At 41.0% G+C, this 23,105-nt stretch overlaps 1 protein-coding gene across 1 annotated transcript in view; it reads left to right on the forward strand.

Moving 5' to 3' along the window:
• Positions 1 to 21,309, forward strand: part of NFAT5 (nuclear factor of activated T cells 5) — a 107,590-nt gene extending 86,281 nt beyond the window's left edge. The window contains exons 6-14 of the mRNA XM_049786327.1: positions 263 to 435; positions 5,743 to 5,877; positions 6,002 to 6,054; positions 7,142 to 7,274; positions 7,658 to 7,741; positions 13,738 to 13,886; positions 16,742 to 19,229; positions 20,615 to 20,858; positions 20,959 to 21,309. Of these exons, the coding sequence (XP_049642284.1) occupies positions 263 to 435; positions 5,743 to 5,877; positions 6,002 to 6,054; positions 7,142 to 7,274; positions 7,658 to 7,741; positions 13,738 to 13,886; positions 16,742 to 19,229; positions 20,615 to 20,850 (3,451 nt within the window). The 3' untranslated portion in view covers positions 20,851 to 20,858; positions 20,959 to 21,309. The remainder of the gene's footprint in view (positions 1 to 262; positions 436 to 5,742; positions 5,878 to 6,001; positions 6,055 to 7,141; positions 7,275 to 7,657; positions 7,742 to 13,737; positions 13,887 to 16,741; positions 19,230 to 20,614; positions 20,859 to 20,958) is intronic.
• Positions 21,310 to 23,105: the final 1,796 nt, after the last annotated feature.

Here is a 23,105-nt window from a genome sequence, read left to right on the forward strand (position 1 = left end):
ATTTTAGAATAACTATTTTACTTCAGTATTATTTTTTCATTATTATATATAAAATTGACAAGATTTGATATTGTAGGTACTTTCAATTATATCCTTATACACACATTTTGAATTAGGAAACTTATATTATAAACACAGAATTAGGAAGTTCATTTTTAGAACAAGAAACTATTAACAGAACTATACAATAAAAAATATCTTAATGTATCGTGTGTGTTTGTGTGCTTGTGTGTGTGTGTCTCTCTCTATATATATATATTAGGGTGGACTGCGTAGGAATACTGAAATTGAGGAATGCTGACGTTGAAGCCAGAATTGGAATTGCTGGTTCCAAGAAAAAAAGCACTCGTGCCAGATTGGTTTTTCGAGTTAATATCACAAGAAAAGATGGCTCCACTTTGACCTTGCAAACACCATCTTCTCCAATTTTGTGTAGTAAGTAAGAATATGTATATATTAAACACATGGCGTTTTTTCACTTGCTTTTTATCTTTATTAGATAGTACTAAATTTCAAGTGTTTACTTGTGATGAAGTAAAATTTGAAACATTTTAAAATCACCACAAAACATATAAATAATAATACAAAGTAAAGCAAAAGACCCCCAACTGTTTTTATTTAAAGTTAAAAAAAATTTTTTTTTTTTTGGTTTTTGGGCCACACCCAGCGGTGCTCAGGGGTTACTCCTGGCTGTCTGCTCAGAAATAGCTCGGCAGGCACGAGGGACAATATGGGACGCAGGGATTCGAACCAACCACCTTTGGTCCTGGATCGGCTGCTTGCAAGGCAAACACCGCTGTGCTATCAAGTATCTCAAGAGTTAGTAGCATTGTGCTATCTCTCCGGGCCCTAAAGTTAAAATTAATAATTTTTTTTCTGGAAACGAGATTGCTAAAAGACTGGAACACATGCTTTACCTATTTTGGATTTCAGATTTGTGTTTATTTCCATGAATATGACTTTGCTTTTTTTTTTTTTTTTGCCAAGTTTAGAAGTTAGGGTAGAATGACAAACGAAAAAAGAAATGTTAAAGGTTAAAGCTGAAATAGGAGAGAGAAGGAAACAGCAAAATAGAGTGGAAAGAGGGGCCAAAAGCTGATAAAAGTGGATGGAAGAAGAGGAAATAGGCATACTATTTTCCACTTAGAGCCATTCTCTGGAAAGATCTGATGCCACAATTCATTGTTATGCAGTGTGACCGTAAAAAAAAAAAAAAAAAAAAAAGCCCGGCTGGAGAAATAGCCTAGAGGTAGGGCATTTGCCTTGCATGTAGAAGGATAGTGGTTCGAATCCCGGCATCCCATATGATCCCCTGAGCCTGCCAGGGGCGATTTCTGAGCCTTGAGTCAGGAGAAACCCCTGAGTGCTGCTAGGTGTGACCCAAAAACCAAAAAATAAATAGGGGTCGGCGAGATAGCATGGAGTTAAGGCGTTTGTCTTCCATGTAGAATGACAGTGGTTCGAATCCCGGTATCCCATATGGTCCCCTGTGCCTGCCAGGGGCAATTTCTGAGCATTGAGCCAGGAGTAACCCCTGAGCGTGTCGGGTGTGACCCAAAAACCAAAAAGAAATAAATAAAATTTAAAAAAAATTGCCCTGCCTCCTACTTCTGTTTTAGCATTGACCATTGAATCCATTTTTTCTTTCTTTTCCTTTTTGTTTGTTTTTGGGCCACACCCAGTGATGCTCAGGGGTTATCCTGACTCTGTGCTCAGAAATTATTCCTGGCTTGGGGGACCATATGGGACGCCAGGGGGTTGAACTGTGGTCCATCCTAGGCTAATGCAGGCGAGGCAGACGCCTTACCACTTGTACCACAGCTCCGACCCTTCATTTTTATTTTTTAAGGGCATGAAATAATCCGTTTCTACATTACATCTTTAACATTTTTATATTTTGTCTAAATAATAGAGGTATATACTATTTTGATTTTTGGTGTATTTATAGTATGTTCTATAACAGTAATTTTCTATTTAATGTGAAAAAATCATAACTTCAATATATGTGAGATTTTCTTGTAATGCCTATATTAAAGCTGATTAATTTATTTCAATCTATCCCACAACTTTAGGAAAATCTTATTATCGTTGAATTATAACAAACTACACCTTGTTTTTTCTTTTTGCCATACCTAGCAGTGCTCAGACAATACTCCTGGCTCTGTGCTCCAGGATTGTTGAATTAAATATTAATTATAGAATCCTTGGTGGTGCATGGATGGTGGATCCTTTCTTGGCCCGGCACAGCACCTGCAGCTTCTTTGGCCTGGCTGGTCTGAGGGTTCAGGGTAACAGCGAAGAAATGATCCACAGCATCAGGTTCAGGAGACATTAGCTTTATTTCAAGGCTCTAACCACCATGTGCATATCTTACATGGCTTCTAAGCTAACCTTTTAAGCAGCCTCCTTCAGCTGCCCTACATCTAGCCATCTCTCATCTCTCCATGCTGCTGCTTCCTGCTGAGGCTCTGTCACTGAATCTCTCTCAACCCCTAGGCACCCCCTTAAATTACCAACCACAAACACCTCCCAACTATAGGAGGTCTCCCTTCCCAGGTGAGATCAGAGGAACTTGAGGGGGAGGGTTACACAGGATCACTCTGACAGGTGTGGAATGCCATATATATCTTGTCTAGTATTGAACCTTGGTCAGCTGCATGCTAGGGCATTGCATACCAGCTCTACTATTGGCCTCTTCACTTTTTTTCTTCCCTTCACAAACATTTTTATAAAGCATTACTTTATACAACTTAAAAAGATATTACCTTATATATTTTTTGGTATTCAAATATTTTTATGTTTTATTTTATTTTTTGTTTTGTTTTGTGTTTTTTGTTTTTGGGCCACACCCGGCATTGCTCAGGGTTACTCCTGGCTGTCTGCTCAGAAATAGCTCCTGGCAGGCACGGGGGATCATATGGGACACCGGGATTTGAACCAACCACCTTAGGTCCTGGGTCGGCTGCTTGCAAGGCAAACGCCGCTGTGCTATCTCTCCATTATGTTTTATTTTTGAAACTACTGAGAAAGTGTCTAAAGACAGTGCTTTTTATCATATCAGGAAGGTGGCTGATTTTTTTGTTGTTTTTGGGCCACACTCGTGTCATTCAAAGTTTACTCCTGGCTCTGTGCTCTGAAATTACGCTGGGGTCAGAGCGGTGGTGCAGCGGTTGTGCATTTGCCTTGCATAACCCCTAAGTACTGCCAAAAACAAAAGCAACAAAAAGTTACTCTGGTAGGTTTGGGAGACCGTATAGGATGCTGGGGATCTAACCTGGGTCAGCCGCATGTAAGGCAAACATCCTACTCGCTGTGCTATTGCTCTGCCCTCCCTTCATTCAATCTCCCCTTTTAAATAGTTTTTTTGTTTTTTTGTTTGTTTTTTTTTTTTTGTTTTTGGGTCACACCCAGCAGTGCTCAGGGGTTACTACTGGCTCTGTGCTCAGAAATAGCCCCTGGCAGGCTCGGGGGACCATATGGCATGCTGGGAATCGAACCATTGTCCTTCTGCATGAAAGGCAAATGCCTTACCTCAATGCTATCTTGCCAGCCCCTTAAATAGTTTTTTAAGCAACGTGATAACTTCCAAGAGTCAGCTTACAAGCTGACCCACCAACTACATTATCTCTCTGGCCCCTTGAATATCTTTTTGTTTTGTTTCGTTTTTATGGTTTTGGGGCCACATCCCGTGATGCTCAAGGAGTTCTGGCTGTATGCTTAGGTATCACTCCTGGCAGGCTGCGGGGGGGGTGGGGTGAGGACCATATGGGTTGCTAGGGATCAAACCTGTATTGGCCACATGCAAGGCAAATGCTCTACCAACTGTACTCTCACTGTAGCTCTTCTTGAATATCTTTTATAAACAATTATCTAGATCCAGTTACGTCTAAAATTTGTTTTTAATTTAAAAAGTTGCTGTCGGGGCCGGCGAGGTGGCGCTAGAGGTAAGGTGTCTACCTTGCAAGCACTAGCCAAGGAAGGACCACGGTTCGATCCCCCAGCATCCCATATGGTCCCCCCAAGCCAGGGGCAATTTCTGAGCGCTTAGCCAAGAGTAACCCCAGAGCATCAAATGGGTGTGGCCAAAAAAAACAAAAAAAAAAGTTATTGTCTGGGGCCGGAGAGATAGCATGGAGGTAAAGCATTTGCCTTGCATGCAGAAGGTCATTGGTTTGAATCCCGGCATTCCATATGGTCCCCCGAGCCTGCCAGGAGTGATTTCTGAGCCTGGAACCAGGTGTAACCCTTGAGCGCTGCCGGGTGTGACCCCCCCCCCCCCCAAATAGTTATTGTCAGTGTATGACCATTTACCACTTTCACTTTTAATACATTAACTGTCAGTTCTAGATAGTGTATATCTATATATTCATAATCTCTCTTAAACTATTAGACAATTGCAAAATTATGTCAAATATTTTATAAAATGAGTAGTATACAAATGTCAGTAAGTATGGTTAAGTGATGCTGCAGAACTTATAAAAAAATCTTTAGTGGCTTAAAATGTTAGTTTTATTTCTCTTTCACTTTATGATAATGGTTGCATTTTAGAAGCAGATTCTTTCTCTTCACTTTGAAATTCAGGCCTTCTCTGGGATCTTGTCATTTTGTAGTGAAGGAAAAAGGAGTTGAAACCACGTGATTTTTAAAACTTTTAAAACTATTTTTTAGGGCTGTAGTGATAGTATAGCAAGTCTGGCATTAGACTTGAATGTGGCCAACCTGGGTTTGATCCCATATGTCATCGCATATGGTTCCCCAGCATCATCAGAAGTAATTCCTGAGTGCAGAGCCAGGAGAAAGGCCAGAGCACTGCTGGTGTGGCCCAAAAAAAAAATTTTTTTTTTGCTTTTATAGCTTTTGCTTGGAACTGAAATATTTCATTATTCAAGCATAATGGAGAAAAACTTTCTGTGCCAATTGAGATAGTACAGTGCGTAGGGGGATTGCCTTACATGCAGCTGACCCAAGTTTAATCCTGTCATCCCATATGATCCCCTAAATTTCATCATGAGTGATCCCTAAGTGCAAATCTAGAAGTAAGCCCTGAGTACTACCAGGTATGGCCCAAAACCAAAATAATAATAACAGCAACAACAATAACAACAACAAAATGAAATAAATTGGGGAAACTGTGGGCCCAGAGAGATAGCACAGTGGTGTTTGCCTTGCAAGCAGCCGATCCAGGACCAAAGGTGGTTGGTTCGAATCCCGGTGTTCCATATGGTCCCCTGTGCCTGCCAGGAGCTATCTCTGAGCAGACAGCCAGGAGCACCGCTGGGTGTGGCCCAAAAACAAAAACAAAAAAAAATTGGGGAAACTGTGCAACACTTACTCCTTAGATTTGTTTGGTTTTGGACCACACCTGCCATGCCGTGGCCTGGCTCTACACTCAAGAATTACTTTTGGGGGCCGGAGAGATAGCATGGAGGTAAGGCATTTACCTTTCATGCAGAAGGGCGGCGGATCGAATCCCGGCATCCCATATGGTCCCTATGCCTGCCAGGGGTGATTTCTGTGCCTAGAGCCAGGAGTAACCTCTGAGCGCTGCCGGGTGTGCCCCAAAAACCAAAAAAAAAAAGAATTACTTTTGGTAGCCAGAGAGATAAGTAGGAAATACAAAATGTAAATGAAATAAAGTTCAGTGGTAATTAAAACAATAGGACTGAATAACTGAGCACTGAGTTTAGATGGGAAATAAATGTTGGTGGCTCTTGTTTATTCAGTGTTTATGTGTGTCCACAGCTCAGCCAGCAGGAGTGCCAGAAATTTTAAAGAAAAGCTTGCATAGCTGTTCAGTGAAAGGAGAAGAAGAAGTATTTTTAATTGGCAAGAATTTTCTCAAAGGAACTAAAGTTATTTTTCAAGAGAATGTCTCTGGTAAGTCATAATACTGGCATATAGAATATTTATTGTATGTTTCATTTGGTTACAGATATATAATCAGCTAAAAGTAAAATGTTTTTCAAAAATTTACAAATTTATTTATTTATTTATTTATTAGATGAAAACTCTTGGAAGTCAGAAGCTGAAATCGACATGGAATTATTTCATCAGGTATAATTTAAACATTTTAGTAGTTTGTTTACTCTCAAAAATCATTTTGTGGGGCCGGCGTGGTAGTAGAGGTAAGGTGTCTGCCTTGCCAGTGCTAGTCTAGGACGGACCACGGTTCGATCCCCCCGCGTCCCATATGGTCCCCCAAGCCAGGAGCAACTTCTGAGCGCATAGCCAGGAGTAACCCCTGAGCGTCACTGGGTGTGGCCCAAAAACCAAAAAAAAAAAATCATTTTGTTTCAAAATTTTCCAAAATCATTAGATTAAATTTTCTCCTAATCTGTGACTGTTATAAATCATTTAAATATAATGATTATTTTGGGGCCGGAGAGATAGCATGGAGGTAAGGCATTTGCCTTTCATGCAGAAGGACAGTGGTTCGAATCCCGGCATCCCATATGGTCCCCTGAGCCTACCAGGGATGATTTCTGAGCATAGAATCAGAAGTAACCCCTGAGCACTGCTGGGTGTGACTCCCACCCCACTCCCCCCAAAAAAAGATTATTTCTTTTTTTTATTTTTCGGGCCACACCCGTTTGATCCTCAGGGATTACTCCTGGCTAAGCACTCAGAAATTGCCCCTGGCTTGGGGGGACCATATTCGACGCTGAGGGATTGAACCTTGGTCCTTCCTTGGCTAGTGCTTGCAAGGCAGACACCTTACCTCCAGTGCCACCTCGCCGGCCCCATATTTCTTGACTTTCCTTAACTGACATTTTAAGTCTTGATGAATAAATGACAATTTTCTGTATTGGAGTAGGAAGTGGGACTCACACCTGAGAGTACTGGGATTACTCCCATCTTTGTTCTGGGGGTCTCTTCTAGCAGTGTTCAAGCAAAATGGCAGTGCCAAGAGGCAGCACAGTAGTACAGTGGGTAGGATTTTTTCTTGCATGCAGCTGACACATGTTCAATCCCCAATATGAAGATAGTGCCCTACCTGCTGTACTAATGCTCGAGCCTCCAAATTCATTATTTTCTATTTATACTTTCAAAACTTTACAGTTAATTGGAAATGCACTTAATTATAATTATAATTATTTTAATTTTAATATTATTTTCTGACTCATAATTTTTTTTAAATTAGAATCATCTTATTGTGAAGGTTCCTCCATATCATGACCAGCATATAACCTTACCTGTATCGGTGGGAATATATGTAGTGACCAATGCTGGAAGATCTCATGATGTTCAGCCATTTACTTACACTCCAGACCCAGGTATGTTAAAGGAGAAACATCTGACGGCACAGGGAGAAGAGATGATTTTGAAATGCTTAGAGTCATCATTAAGTAATGTCACTTATTATTTTAATTACGGTATCATAATTGAATTTACTGTTTACATAGTTGCTATGTATGACTATTCCAGTCATTTCACAGTTATCCCACTTGTCAGGTGTGGCCCAAACATTGCCCCCGGGGCCCCCCCCACCCCACCCCCCCGTGAAAAGTTAAAAAAATCTTAGCCTAGAATTGTTTTTAAATAATTTAATGTTTTAAAAAATAATAATAATTTAATGTTTTATGATAAAGTTAAAAAATGTTTCAAGATACACATTTTGTTAGGATGAATAAACTTGAATACAATTACTTTTTTTTAGCAGCAGCTGGTGCTTTGAATGTAAATGTGAAGAAGGAAATATCTAGTCCTGCTAGGCCTTGCTCTTTTGAAGAGGCCATGAAAGGTACTTAGTTGATTCTTCTCATAAATTTTAAATGTTTGGTTCTTTATATTTTCTCTTAGAAATCTTACTATTTTGTTTAGAAAACTTAGCAAATATCTTCCATATTGTTAAATTAATATTTCTTTAACCAGATGCAAAGACTTTTCTCAACTTTATATTTTCTCATTCTCTATTAAAATCTTGAAAGTATATATAAATAATGTATATAAAGCAGCTTCTTGATATACTAAGTTTAGTACTCAACATGGAGACTAAAGAGACCAGATTATTATATATTCAATTACTTAATAGTTATGCTTGTATGTTTAATTTAATTTGCATGTTTAATTTAATTTATGAGTGTTTAATGTATGGCTTTTCTAAAATTCAGAAGTTAAATTTAAGAATTAATGGACTGAGGGACTAGGGCAGTAGCATAGCAGTAGGGTGTTTGCCTTGCATGTGGCTGACCCTGGACAGACCCAGGTTTGATTCCCAGCATTTCATATTGTTCCCCGAGCCTGCCAGGAGGAATTTCTGAGTGCAGAGCCAATAGTAACCCCTGAGTGCCACCAGATGTGGCCCTAAAACAAAATAAAACAAACAAAATTAAGGGACTGGGGAGATAGTAATAGTAGAGAGGTTAGAGTGTATATGCAAAGCATGCTAGGTATGGCCTGTAATGGTCCTGGTACTATAGGCCCTGACCTTTACCATATCATCCATCAGGCATTAGTATTCAACTGGCCAAGAATTGGGGGGGGGGGGGGTTTGCAGAGATAGTACAGCAGATAGGGTGGTTGACCTGAGTTCCTTCTCTGGCATCCCAGTATGGTCTACCAAGCACTGTCAGCAATCTTTCCTGAGTGCAGAGCCAGGAGTAAGTAACCTCTGAGCACTGCTGGATGTGACCCAAAAACAAAAAACAAAATTGTTGAGAATTGGGAGCTGGAGCTGGAGCTGGAGCAGTACAGTGAGTAAAGTGCGTATCTTGCATGTGGCTGGCCTGGGTTCCATTTGAGCATCCCATATGGTCTCCCAAGCAACACCTGGAGTAATTCCTGATGCAAAGCCAAGAGTAATCACTGAGTATTACTGGGCATGGCCCCAAAACAAAATAAAAAAGAACTGTTGAGAGTGAGGTGGTTTTATTTTGTTTTTTTGTTGTTGTTTTGGTTTTTGGGCCACACCCGGTGAAGCTCAGGGGTTATTCCTGGCTATGCACTCAGAAATCACTCCTGGCTTGGGGGACCATATGGGATGCCAGGCGATTGAACCGTGGTCCATCCTAGGCTAGCACAAGCAAGGAAGATACCTTATTGCTCGGGCCACCACTCCAGCCTCGAGAGTGAGTTGTTTTGGGTCTCTATGTACTGCTTGGAAGATAATTCTTTTTTGTTTTGTTTTGTTTTGTTGGGGGGGGGCACACCCGGCAGTGCTCAGAGGATACTCCTGATTGTCTGCCAGAAATAGCTCCTGGCAGGCACGGGGGACCATATGGGACACCGGGATTTGAACCAACCACCTTTGGTCCTGGATCGGCTGCTTGCAAGGCAAATGCCGCTGTGCTATCTCTCCTGGAAGATACTTCTACTCTCCCTGCCAAATTAAAAGTACTTGTTTTTATGGGGCATAATGTGTTATGTTTTGGGATTTTGTATTTTGGGATTTTGGGATTTATTTTTGCAGGGAGGTTGTTTGATTTATTCCAGACTGATCTCAGGACTTACTCCTAGCTTTCTGCTCAGGGATCACTCCTGATGGTGGTTGGGGCACCAAAGGAGGTTGGAGACATTGTATTTAGGTCTACCATGTGCAAGGCAAGTGCCATACTTACTGTACTATCTCTCCAGCCACCCCAGCATAGTATGCTTTAATAATTTACATCTAGCACTATATTTCTTTTCTATTGTCAGTAGTAAAATTCTGTACCTTATTTATTTATTTATTTATTTATTTATTTATTTATTTATTTATTTATGTTTTTGGTTTTTGGGCCACACCCGTTTGACGCTCAGGGGTTACTCCTGGCTATGTGCTCAGAAATCGCCCCTGGCTTGGGGGGACCATATGGGACGCCGGGGGATCGAACCGAGGTCCTTCCTTGGCTAGCGCTTGCAAGGCAGACACCTTACCTCCAGCGCCACCTACCCGGCCCCCCTTATTTATTTTTTTATGAAGAAAAGTAGTTTGGGGTTGTGGGTTTTTGAGTTTTTTGGTTTGTTTTTTTTTTTTTTTTCCCAGTTTTTGGTTTTTGGTTTTTGTGTCACACCCAGCAGTGCTCAGGGATTACTCCTCACTCTTCCCTCAGAAATTGCTCCTGGCAGGCTCAGGGGACCATATGGGATGCCAGGATTCGAACTGCCATCCTTTTGCATGCAAGGCAAACACCTTTTTTTTTCTAATTTTTAATTGAATCTGCATGAGATACAATTACAAAATTATTCATAATTGAATTTCAGTCATACAATGTCTAGTATCCCAGGCTGGAGCAGAGCAATAGCACAGCGATAGGGCATTTGCCTTGCACACAGCTGACCCAGGATGAACCCAGATTTGATCCCCAGCTTCCCATATGGCTCCCCAAGCTTACCAGGAGTGATTTCTGAGTACAGAGCTAGTAGTAACCCCTGAGTACCTCTATGTGTGACCCAAGCTCCCCTCAATCATAAAAATAATGTCCAATACCCATCTCTTCATCAGTGCACATGGAAGGTAGTTTTTATTGACTGGAACTAGCTTAGAAAGATGTGAGAGGCGAGAAAGAGGAAAATGAAAGAACACAAGGGGCCAGAGCACAATGGGGAGATTCTTTTGCTTTGCACTGGATCAACCTGGGTTCTATCCCTGGCATCCTATATTATCTCCCCAGCACTGCCAGGAGTGATTTCTGAGTACAGAGCCAGAAGTAGCCTGAGTGCCGCTCAGTGTGGCTCAAAAAATAACAAAGAGGGGAGAGTGAGAGGGAGAGAACACGAGAACGAGAACATAGGCTTCCTTATAGAGTAGATTATTGAGAAAATCTTGATTTAAGCAAGCTTTCATGATTATCTGATCCAGCTTCATGAATATTTATAAATCCTAATCATGGATAGCCATTGCTAATATTTGTTGAACATATATTAAGTCGCTCAATTCTTTATCGGCATTATCTCATTTAATCTTCTAAGTTCTATGAAGTATGGCCAGAGAGATAGCATGGAGATAAGGCATTTGCCGTGCGTGGAAAAGGACAGTGGTTCGAATCCCGGCATCCCATATGGTCCCTTGAGCCTGCCAGAAGAGAATTCTGAGCGTAGAGCCAGGAGGAACCCCTGAGCACTTCCGGTGTGACCCAAAAACAAAAAAACAAAAAACCTAAGTTCTATGAAGTAGATCATTTTTATTCACATTTCATAAACGAGGAACCAAGGTTCCATAAACTAAATCCAAGATCACTTATGTAGGATTGAAAAATGGTAGGTTAAGTTTTTATGTGTAAGCTAACATAGCGTAGCAAAATATGCATTTCTCAGAGTCATTAAACATAGGGTTTCAGGGCTGGAGAGATGGCATGGAGGTAAGGTGTTTGCCTTTCATGCAGAAGGTCGGTGGTTCGAATCTGGGCATCCCATATGGTCCCCCGAGCCTGCCAGGAGCGATTTCTGAGCTTAGAGCCAGGAGTAAGCCCCTGAGTGCTGCTGGATGTGACCAAAAAACAAAACAAAACAAAATAAAACATAGGGTTTCAAGAGAATATTACTCTCTATCTCTCGGTACAATTAATTTTCATGATATTTGTTTCCTTTACCTATGAGATAACTTCAGGTCAGACCAGAAAACTTCAAATGTGGTTGTTTTTTGTTTGTTTTTTGGCCACACCCAGTGACGCTCAGGTTATTCCTGGCTATGTGCTCAGAAATTGCTCCTGTCTTGGAGGACCATATGGGATGCCAGGGGATCGAACCACAGTTTGTCTTTACCACTAGCACCACTCTGGCCCCAGTTTCAAATGTTCCATTTTGGTTTTTCAGCCTCACCTGGCTTAGGTGCTTAGGACTTAACTCCTAACTCTGAATTTAAGAATTATTCCTTGGGGCTGAAGAGATAGCATGGAGGTAGGGCGCTTGCCTTTCATGCAGAAAGTCATTGGTTCGAATCCCGGCATCCCATACGGTCCCCCGAGCAAATTGCCAGGAGCAATTTCTGAGCATGGAGCCATGAGTAACCCCTGAGCGCTGCCGGGTGTGACCCAAAAACAAAAACAAAAAAACAAACAAAAAAAAAGAATTATTTCTTGTGGGGTCAGGATCATATGGGTTTCCTGGAATTGAATCTGTGTTGGCCACATACAAGGCAAGTGTCCCACCTGCTATATATCTCTCCAGCCCCTAAGTGTTATTTTTTTGATTAAAATACTTAGAAGTGTATCTCTTCTATGAGATATAACATTTTGAAATCTGCTTTGAGGGGCTAGAACAATAGCACAAAGGGTAGGGTGTTTTCCTTGCACGCAGCTGACCTGAGTTCTATCCCTGGTGCCCTATATGGTCCCCCGAACCGGCCAGGGGCTTTTCTGAAAGTAGAGCCAGGAGTAATGCCTGAACACCACCAGGTGTGGCTCTAAAAAACTGCTTTATATCTAGAATTTATTCTCGGCATAAGTGATAATACAATGGGTAGGATGCTTACCGTGCATGCCAACCTGGGTTTGAGCCTCAATACCCCATATGATGCAACTGCCATCAACTCTCTGAGCAACTGCCAAGAGTGACTACTTAGCATTGCCAATATGACCCAAAAAACTAAACTAAACTTGGGGCGTGAGCAGTGATGAAAGTGGTAGGGTGTCTGCCTTGCATTTGCTAATTGTGGTTCGATCCTTCGGCATCCCATATGGTCCCCCAAGCCAGGAGCGATTTCTGAAAAACTAAACTTGTTTTGAGACTTTAAAGTCAGAAATGAAGCTTAGTGGTAAATCACCTTGCCTTGTACATATGAGGCTCTGAGTTTGATCCCCACTACTGGGGATAAAATGTCTTGAGACTTTATTCCTCCAAGCTACCATATGCTAAGAGTGAACAATGATAATTAAATGGTTTTAACTTCTTGAAGATTTTTGTACAGGTATATGTTTCCTATAATATATTGTAAGTGCTGTTAAGCAGTACAATTCCTTCTTGCTTAATGATACTGGAGGGCCCGGAGAGATAGCACAGCAGCGTTTGCCTTGCAAGCAGCCGATCCAGGACCAAAGGTGGTTGGTTCGAATCCCAGTGTCTCATATGGTCCCCCGTGCCTGCCAGGAGCTATTTCTGAGCACCACCGGGTGTAACCCCTGAGCACCACCGGGTGTGGCCCAAAAACCAAAAAAAAATTATACTGGAGAGGTCCCGGAGAGATAGCACAGCGGTGTTTGCCTTGCAAGCAGCCGATCCAGGACCAAAGGTGGTTGGTTTGAATCCCGGTGTCCCATATAATCCCCCGTGCCTGCCAGGAGCTATTTCTGAGCAGACAGCCAGGAGTAACCCCTGAGCACCACCGGATGTGGCCCAAAAACCAAAAAAAAAAAAAAAAAAAAATAGTACTGGAGGGACTAGAGAGAGAACATACAGTGATTAGGGTGCTTTCCTTGAACATGATTAACCCAGATTCAATTCCAAAATCCATATGGTCTTTCCTACTACGTAGCTCCAGGAATAATTCCTAAGTACAGAGCCAGAGTAACAGTTGAGCATGCTGATTGTGGCCCAAAATTATATATAATATAATAACAATAGCCCAGGGATTAAGGGGCTTGCCTTGCACATAGCCAACCCTGGTTTAATCCCCAGTATCACATAAGCCCCACACACACACATATATACACACTGTAGGGTGTGGTTCAAAAACAGAAAGAAAACTGAACTGCTGTTGATATTGTACCTGCAGTGTTTGGCCCTTATTAGGAGTCTTTAAGCTAATGCTGTTTTAAAGGGAGTCCACATTGGAGTGGTTAATGATTTTTGTGATTTCTTTCTTTGTGTATATATGTGCAGCAATGAAGACTACTGGATGTAACTTGGATAAGGTAACTATTCTCCCTAATGCTCTGATCACTCCACTCATATCAAGCAGCATGATTAAGAGTGAAGACGTTACACCAATGGAAGTAACAGCGGAAAAAAGATCCTCCCCTATTTTTAAGGTGAGCTACAGTGATATTCCACATCTTAAGTTCAGATGAAAACTACTATATTTTGAGTTGTTTGATTTCTCTATCTTTATGCTTTTCATTTTTTCTGTTTCTACATTTGTTTTTTTTGGATGCACTTAATGAATTTTGTTTTACAGGTGAATGTTTTTATGTTCCAGTCAAATAACTTTAAAATGCTTAACTAAGTGTGTGTGTGTGTGTGTGTATTTTTTTTAAGTTAGACAAAACTGTATTTCATCAGTCACAATCCCCATACTGGCCAATTGGGGCCATCTGTGTGTATTTTTAAGTTAGACAAAACTGTATTTCATCAGTCACAAGCCCCATACTGGCCAATTGGGGCCATCTGTGTGTGTGTGTGTGTGTGTGTGTGTGTGTGTGTGTGTGTGTGTGTGTGTGTGTGTGTGTGTGTTTTAAAGTTAGTTTACAGGTGAATGTTTTTATGTTCCAGTCAAATAACTTTAAAATGCTTAACTAAGTGTGTGTGTGTGTGTGTGTGTGTGTGTGTGTGTATTTTTTTTAAGTTAGACAAAACTGTATTTCATCAGTCACAATCCCCATACTGGCCAATTGGGGCCATCTGTGTGTATTTTTAAGTTAGACAAAACTGTATTTCATCAGTCACAAGCCCCATACTGGCCAATTGGGGCCATCTCTGTGTGTGTGTGTGTGTGTGTGTGTGTGTGTGTGTGTGTGTGTGTGTGTGTGTGTGTGTGTGTGTGTGTGTGTGTGTTTGTTTTAAAGTTAGACAAAACTGTATTTCATCAATCACAAGCCCCATTCTGGTCAATTGGGGCCATCTCCCAGAGAAGACTACTATGCCCAAGTGTCTAACTTTAAAACACACACACACACACACACACACACACACACACACACACACACACACACACACAGATGGGATGTGTGTGTGTGTGTGTGTGTGTGATTTAAAGTTAGACAAAACTGTATTTCATCAATCACAAGCCCCATTCTGGTCAATTGGGGCCATCTCCCAGAGAAGACTACTATGCCCAAGGTTGCAAATGAGATTATATAGGGAGGGGATATAGGGAGGTTCTAGCTTCTGATGATCTTTAAAATGATTGGCTATTGTCTAGGTACCTTCCTACTACCCTTTTCTGTCCTTTCCAGAAGGCTACCTGATAAAACAGCCAGGTAGCTTGGGGTGGTGGTAATGGAAAGATGTTTGAGAAAGCCTGCTTAATGTGTGGCTTACAACATGTGGTCCTTACAAAATGGTGTTCCTCTTTGTTCAGAACCCAGGGCCCCATATTCCCTCCTCTTCTTATGAACCTGAGTCAAATCCTTGACTCTCCTTGAGGTTCCTCCTCCCTGTTTCTGCTTATGGGCATATACTGGGACCTTAGCACACGCATCTTTTTATTTTTATTTATTTTTTATTTTTTGTGCACTCCCCCACCCTCTTTTACTAAGTTTTGGTTTGGTTTTGGTTTTTGGGTCATACCCGGCATCACTGGGGTTACTCCTGGCTTTGTGCTCAGAAATCCCTCCTTGCTTGGGGGACCATGTGGGATGCCGAGAACCGAATCATTGTCTGTCCTGGATCGGCTGCATGTAAAGCAAATGCCCTACCATTGTGCTATCTCTCCTGCCCCTACCACAAGCATCTTAACTGCATCTATGCATACCTGAATAAAGTGGTTGAGGAAATTAATTATGCAAGTACCTATTAAGAGCATCATCACAAAGGGGGGTGGTGATGGAGAGATAGTACAGTGGTAGAATGTTCGCTTTTTACATGTGTGACCTGGAATGGGTCTGGGTTCGATTCCTGGCATCCCATATGGCCCCTGAGCCTGCCAAGAGCAATTTCGAAGCACAGAGCCAGGAGTAAACCCCTGAGCACTCCTGATGTGGCCAAAAATAAAACAAACAAAACTTACTCAAAAAACTTCAGATATTGTCCAGGATGTAGTTTAGTGGATAGAATTCTTGTTTTGTATATTATATGTAAAGGCCTAAATTCAATCCCACAGCACCATAGAAGGGAAATTCCAATTACTATTAGACATCTTTTTTCTGACAATCATAGCCTTAAGTCTTATTTTTTTTTCCAAAAAAAAAATAATATAGAGTGAGGCCATACTTGTAGCTCAGGGTAGTGCACATGCTTTTTTTCTGTGAATTTCATTTTAATTCCCAATACTACCAAAAGAATTTTTTTTAATATGAAGGATAGGGGGTTGGAGAGATAGCATGCAGGTAAAGCATTTGCCTTGTATGCAGAAGGTCGGTGGTTCAAATCCCGGCATCCCATATGGTCCCCTGAGCCTGCCAGGAGCAATTTCTGCACATAGAGCTAGGAGGAACCCCTGAGCGCCACCAGGTGTGACCCAAGAACCAAAAAAAAGGAGAATAGAGGGTCGTAGATATTGTACGAGGAGCAAGGCACTTCCCTTGTATGTGGCTGATCTTGGTTCAATCTCCAGCACTTCTATACCCGAGTACAGAACTAGGAGTAGGGGGCCTGAGCAGTGGTGCAAGCGATAAGGCCTCTGCCTTGCCCACTCTAGCCTAGAACGGACTGCGGTTCTATTCCCTCCCCCCCCCCAATCCCATATGGCCTCCCAAGCCAGGGGTAATTTCTGAGCTTCTAGCCAGGAGTAACCCTGGGTGTCACTGGGTGTGGCCCAAAAACAAAACAAAACAAAAAAAAAAAAATGAACTAGGAGTAGGCCCATAACATTGCTAGATTTAGCCACAAAACTAAAAAAAGGAGGAAGTAACATCGATTTTACATATCAATGTTTTTTAAATAATATTTTAAGTATGTTAGGAACTCTTCTAATGTTTATATTAACTCCATCTCTTATTTTTTTAAGACTACAAAAACAGTTGGATCAACACAACAAACATTAGAAAATATCTCTAACATGCCAGGAAATGGATCTTTTTCATCACCATCTTCCCACTTACCACCTGAAAATGAAAAGCAGCAACAGATTCAACCCAAGCCATACAACCCAGAGACCCTAACAACTATCCAAACACAGGATATTTCACAGCCTGGTACCTTTCCCACTGTTTCTGCTTCTAACAGTGAAGCATTACTACAACAGGCCACACAGTTCCAGCCCAGAGAAACTCAATCTAGAGAGGTATTACAGTCTGACGGGACAGTTGTTAACTTGTCACATCTGACTGAGGCATCACAGCAACAGCAACAGCAGTCACCACTCCAAGAACAAGCACAAGCTTTACAGCAGCAAATGCCGTCAAATATTTTCCCATCACCAAGTAGTGTGAGTCAGCTACAGAATACAATTCAGCATTTGCAAGCAGGAAATTTTACAGGCAGTACTCCTGGTGGCAGCAGTGGAAATGTTGACTTGGTCCAACAAGTTTTAGAGGCACAACAACAGTTATCTTCAGTTTTATTTTCTGCAACAGATGGAAATGAAAATGTTCAAGAACAGCTTAGTGCGGACATTTTTCAGCAAGTTAGTCAAATTCAAAATAGTGTAAGCCCTGGAATGTTTTCCTCAACAGAGCCAGCAGTCCATACCAGACCAGATAATTTAATAGCTGCAAGAGCTGAGAGTGTTCACTCACAGACTGAAAACACATTATCTAATCAACAGCAGCAACAACAGCAGCAGCAAGTAATGGAATCATCTGCTGCAATGGTGATGGAGATGCAACAGAGTATCTGCCAGGCTGCGGCCCAGATTCAGTCAGAATTATTTCCTTCCTCTGCTTCAGCAAATGGAAACCTTCAGCAGTCACCAGTGTACCAACAGACTTCTCATATTATGAGTGCACTACCTACCAACGAGGAAATGCAAATGCAGTGTGAATTATTTTCTTCTCCTCCTGCAGTTTCTGGAAATGAAACAGCTACAACCACCACACAGCAGGTTGCAGCCCCTGGCACTGCCATGTTTCAGACATCAAATTCAGGAGATGGAGAAGAAACTGGAGCACAAGGAAAACAGATTCAGAACAGTGTCTTTCAGACCATGGTTCAAATGCAGCATAGTGGGGACAATCAGCCTCAAGTTAACCTTTTTCCATCTCCCAAAAATATGATGAGTGTTCAGAATAGTGGTACCCAGCAGCAAGGCAATGGCTTATTCCAGCAAAGTAACGAGATGATATCACTCCAACCTGGGGGTTTTTTGCAGCAGTCTTCTCATTCACAGGCTCAGCTTTTTCATACTCAGAATCCTATTACTGATGCTCAGAATCTTTCCCAGGAAACTCAAGGTTCTATTTTTCATAGTCCTAGCCCTATTGTCCACAGTCAGACTTCTACGACTTCTTCTGAACAAATGCAGCCTCCACTTTTTCATTCTCAAAGTACCATGGCTGTGCTACAGGGCTCTTCTGTTCCTCAAGACCAGCCGTCGGCCAATATATTTCTTTCCCAAAACCCAATGAATAATCTTCAGACTAACACAGTTGCCCAGGAAGAGCAGATTTCATTTTTTGCAGCTCAGAACTCAATATCTTCCCTTCAGTCAACTCCAAACACTGAGCAGCAAGCTGCTTTCCAACAGCAAGCTCCAATCTCACATATCCAGACACCTATGCTTTCCCAAGAGCAGGCACAGTCCTCTCCCCAAGGTCTATTTCAGCCTCAGGTGTCACTGGGCTCCCTCCCTCCTAACCCAATGCCTCAAAACCAACAAGGAACAATCTTCCCATCGCAGCACTCGATCGTTGCCATCCAGAGTAACTCTCCATCCCAAGAGCCACCACCGCAGCAGCAGCAGCAGCAGCAACAACAGCAGCAGCAACAGCAACAAGGCATCTTATTTAGTAATCAGAACACCATGGCTACTATGGCATCTCAAAAGCAGCCATCACCAAACATGATGTTCAACCCAAGTCAAAATCCAATGGCCAATCAGGAGCAACAGAATCAAGCAATTTTTCACCAACAAAATAATATGGCCCCAATGAATCAAGAGCAGCAGCCTATGCAATTTCAGAACCAGCCTGCCGTTTCCACAATTCAGAATCCAGGTCCTACCCAATCTGAATCATCACAAAGTTCCTTGTTTCATAGTTCTCCTCAGATTCAGTTGGTCCAAGGTTCACCCAGTTCTCAAGAGCAACAAGTGACACTCTTCCTCTCTCCGGCATCCATGTCTGCACTGCAGACCAATATAAACCAACAAGACATGCAACAGTCTCCTCTTTATTCTCCTCAGAATAACATGCCTGGTATCCAAGGAGCAACATCTTCGCCTCAACCACAACCTACTTTATTTCATAACACTACAGGAGGCACAATGAACCAACTACAGAATTCTTCTGGGTCATCTCAACAGACTTCAGGAATGTTCTTATTTGGCATTCAAAATAGTAAGAAAATTCACTCTATTTTCTCGTTTCTTAAAATCCATTGATTGCAATGGTCAGGTTGTTGTTATTAGAAGGAAGCAAAATTCAGTGGCTTAGAAAGTACAGATTGTGCTTAGAACTGAATTAAAGTGCCTGCAATTGTAGCACTTGTAGACTGAGTTCTTGGGCAAATTATATAAGACCTGCATAAACCTCAGTTTTCACATCTAAAATGATAATGCCACATACTTGACTAGGATATTGGGAGGATTAAATATGGTAATGTATATGTGTTTGCCTTTTTTCTTTTTTTGTTTTTTTCCCTTTTGGAGCAGTGGTGCACACCTGGTGGGCAATCCTTATATGTTACTCCCAGTGGTGCTTAAGGGAATGTATAGTGCCAGGGATTGAACCTGGTGCTCCTACATGCAAAACATGCTTGTGTTTGCCATTTTAAGTTATGAACTTTATAATGATTTACAGTGACAGAAATATCTCAGTCTTAAAATACTTAAGGAGGTAGACATCCACCTTTAATGTTTATATACCAAGGAAATTATATACAACCCACGACAATAAGAAAAGTTGTAATTTTGCATAGTTTAGAGGAAAACCCAAGGATTTTAGTATGGTTGACCAAAAACATTTGGGGCAGCTATAATGGCATAAACTATAAGCTTAAATTATAGACATTTAAAAATATATGAGCAGGGAGGGGCTGGAGAGAGCACAGCAGTAGGGTATTTATTTGCCTTGCACGCTGCCAACCCAGGATGAACCTGGGTTCAATCCCCAGCATCCCATATGGTCTCCCGAGCCTGCCAGGAGTGATTTCTGAGTGCAGAGCCAGGACTAACTCCTGAGCGACACCAGGTGTGGCCCCAAAACAAACAAGCAAAACATATGAGCAAAAATAAGCATATATATTATAAGGATATGCTCTTTTAAGTTGTAAGCTATGTGGGGCTGGAGTGGTGGCACAAGCGGTAAGGTGTTTGCCTTGCACACGTTAACCTAGGACAGACTGTGGTTCGATCCCCCCAGTGTCTCATATGGTCCCCCAGCCAGGAGTGATTTCTGAGTGCATAGCCAGGAGTAACCCCTGAGCGGCACCGGGTGTGGGCCCCCACAAAAAAATAAGTTATAAGCTATAAACTGTCATTTTTAGCCATGTGCCTAGTGAACACAAGAATGAATTTCTTGGATGAATTCACTTGGATGCAACTAACTGGGTTCCCTCCTCAACACTGCATATAGCACCCTCAGCACTGCCAGGGGTTACTCCTGAGCACCTAAATGCACACCCCTCCTCCCCGAGTTTCCCTAGAAATTACTAAATATCTTTTTAGTAAGCTAAACAGAAAGTTACTGATCTAGAATCTTCTTGATCTTAAATATCCCTGCAGACTGCAGTCAACTTTTATCTTCCGGACCAGCCACATTGCCAGATCAGTTGATGGCCATCAGTCAGCCAGGTCAGCCACAAAATGAGGGCCAACCACCAGTGACCTCCCTTCTTTCTCAGCAAATGTCAGAGAATCCTCCAATGGCATCTTCCATGAACAACAACCAGAACATGGAAAAGATTGATTTGCTTGTTTCATTGCAAAACCCAGGGAACAACCTGACTGGCTCCTTTTAACTGTCGTTGTAAGTGTTGGATTTCTATCTGTGGGTCTGTGTATGTGTTCTCAGTGGTGCTCACTAACTTATATTAAACTACTTTTTTGTTGTTGTGTTTTGTTTTTAGAAATTCCTTGAAGAAAATTGATTCCAGGAATGCCCTGAGATCTTGTGGTTCCATGACAATTATTGAACTGTTCCTTTAAAAACAAAAATATAAACTGTGACTGAGTAAATGGATAGACTTTACCCTGACTGCAAAAGAGCACATCTGTGCTACCTGTTGCAGTGATTAGTCACCATTAAAATTTTCATATTTAATTTCTAATAACAGGGATAACTGGGACTTTGTGTTTCCAGCTGACATAGTTCATTGTGGCTATTTTCCTAGGCACTGTTCCTTTAAAAGTACAGTTTCAACTCAAAAGCTGGAGAGCTCAGTTATAATTGCTATTAGAAAATATTCATGTTTACTTTTGTCATTATTTTCCTGCATTGTTTTAGTCAAGTAATGGCTTTTGAAAAAGTAAGATTAAAACTGAACCAAGGCTGTGTTAAAAAAACACAACTGTTGGCCAAAATGAAGGAATTTCTTTTTTAAATTTTCAGTTTTTATACAGAAACTGAAAAAAAAATGAATATTCTGAAAAATAAGCTGTATTAAGAGCTCTCCTCAAATAAGAGACCTCTTTACCTAACACAAAGGCAGACAATACAAACGAACTGGGGACAGCTGGAATGCTTTTGATTTTTTTTTCAGAGAGTTGTTCATTCTGTTTCTAATAAAGGGGTTTAGCCATAACTACAATTTAAAAAAGTAATCAACTTGTTCTATAAAAAACGAAGGGGAGACTTTATGTAAATTATGTTCTGAAATTCTCCTATAATAGTTTTAACTGACAGTAATTTGAGTCTGTTTTTCTTAACTCAAGTCTTGGAGCTGTGTTCCCTTTTTATATTTATATTATTCTTCCTATCTTTCCCACTTTCTTTTAAAAAATTAGTAATATATATATATACTGTTAGCTTTGTGACCCTGTAGCAACTTAAAAGGAAAAGGCCACTTTGGTCTGGGGTAACCCAGCAACTAGATCCTGCAGGCACAGGCAAAGGGGGAGGGATATCCTCATTCCTAAGATACAGGAAACAATGCATTTTATTTTTTTTCACGAACGGTGCTGTTCTGAAGTCTTCAATTTTCCCCCCTCTAATAGGAAACAATATAAATTTTATTTTAAAAAAAAAAGCAAACTAAAATTTCTTGAAATATCACTTCTCCCTGAGTGGTAATGAGTGTACTTCACTTGTCACCTCAGTGCTTTACAGTTTGAAGTAGTCACTTACTGATGATTCTCACGAGCCTTAGGCTTTCCAGGGTCATCTCATTGACTTAAAATGAAGAATTAACTCACGTTACATCTATAAAAAGCAAAATCACACACTCCAGAACTTGCAGTTGTAGCATTAGTTACACAGTTTTGGGTGTTCTCGCCATCTGTGGGATGCCTGCTTCTCACTACAACCTGTTGTCTGGATACATGCTTACGTCTTTCTTTACTTTTGGCATGTAGAAAGCTGTTAATACAGTTTACAGCCAAATTGTGTGTGGCTTCTATATGTAGATAAGATGTTTTGGTATTCTTGTCCATTTTATTATGATTTTTTAAGTGTACAAAAGAAATAGCCTGCTATATGTTTGTTGAGGGCTACTTTTCTGTTCCGGTATTTTGTTTGTTTGTTTTTCTATCCTATACATTTAGTTTAACTTTGTGGAATAGTGGTGTTGGTTTTGTTTATTCAGCCAGATTCCCCCTATCCCTTTTGTGATGGTCTTCCTTCATTCTTTGAATGTGCTATTTTTCTAATTTGCTTTTTCTCCTTATTCTCATATATTCTTCCCTAAACCCTCAACCTTTTCTTTCTTTCTCTCTCTGATTGAGAGGCATTGAATTACGTTTTCAGTAGTACAGGCTTCTTGCCGATATGAAGGGAACTTTTCAGAAAGAGACCTACTCTGGGTCATTTAATTTTGAATACAGTTTTCAATCGTTCAAGTTTTGGATGGTTTATATCTAATGTGTGTTTCATTTTTTTGGAAAGCTATATTTTGTATTTAGGAAATGGTATACTATTTTGCTATTTGTACTGAGTGAGTACATTGGCATAAATATAGAAATTTATATATATACATATATATAAACTATTCTTTTTTTGCCACACATTTTTGTGGTAAATTTGTGAGTTTGTCTGATGTTCTACCACAACGTGGCGTCT

The sequence above is a fragment of the Suncus etruscus genome, chromosome 14, assembly GCF_024139225.1.
Source record: "Suncus etruscus isolate mSunEtr1 chromosome 14, mSunEtr1.pri.cur, whole genome shotgun sequence".
Taxonomy (NCBI): domain Eukaryota; kingdom Metazoa; phylum Chordata; class Mammalia; order Eulipotyphla; family Soricidae; genus Suncus; species Suncus etruscus.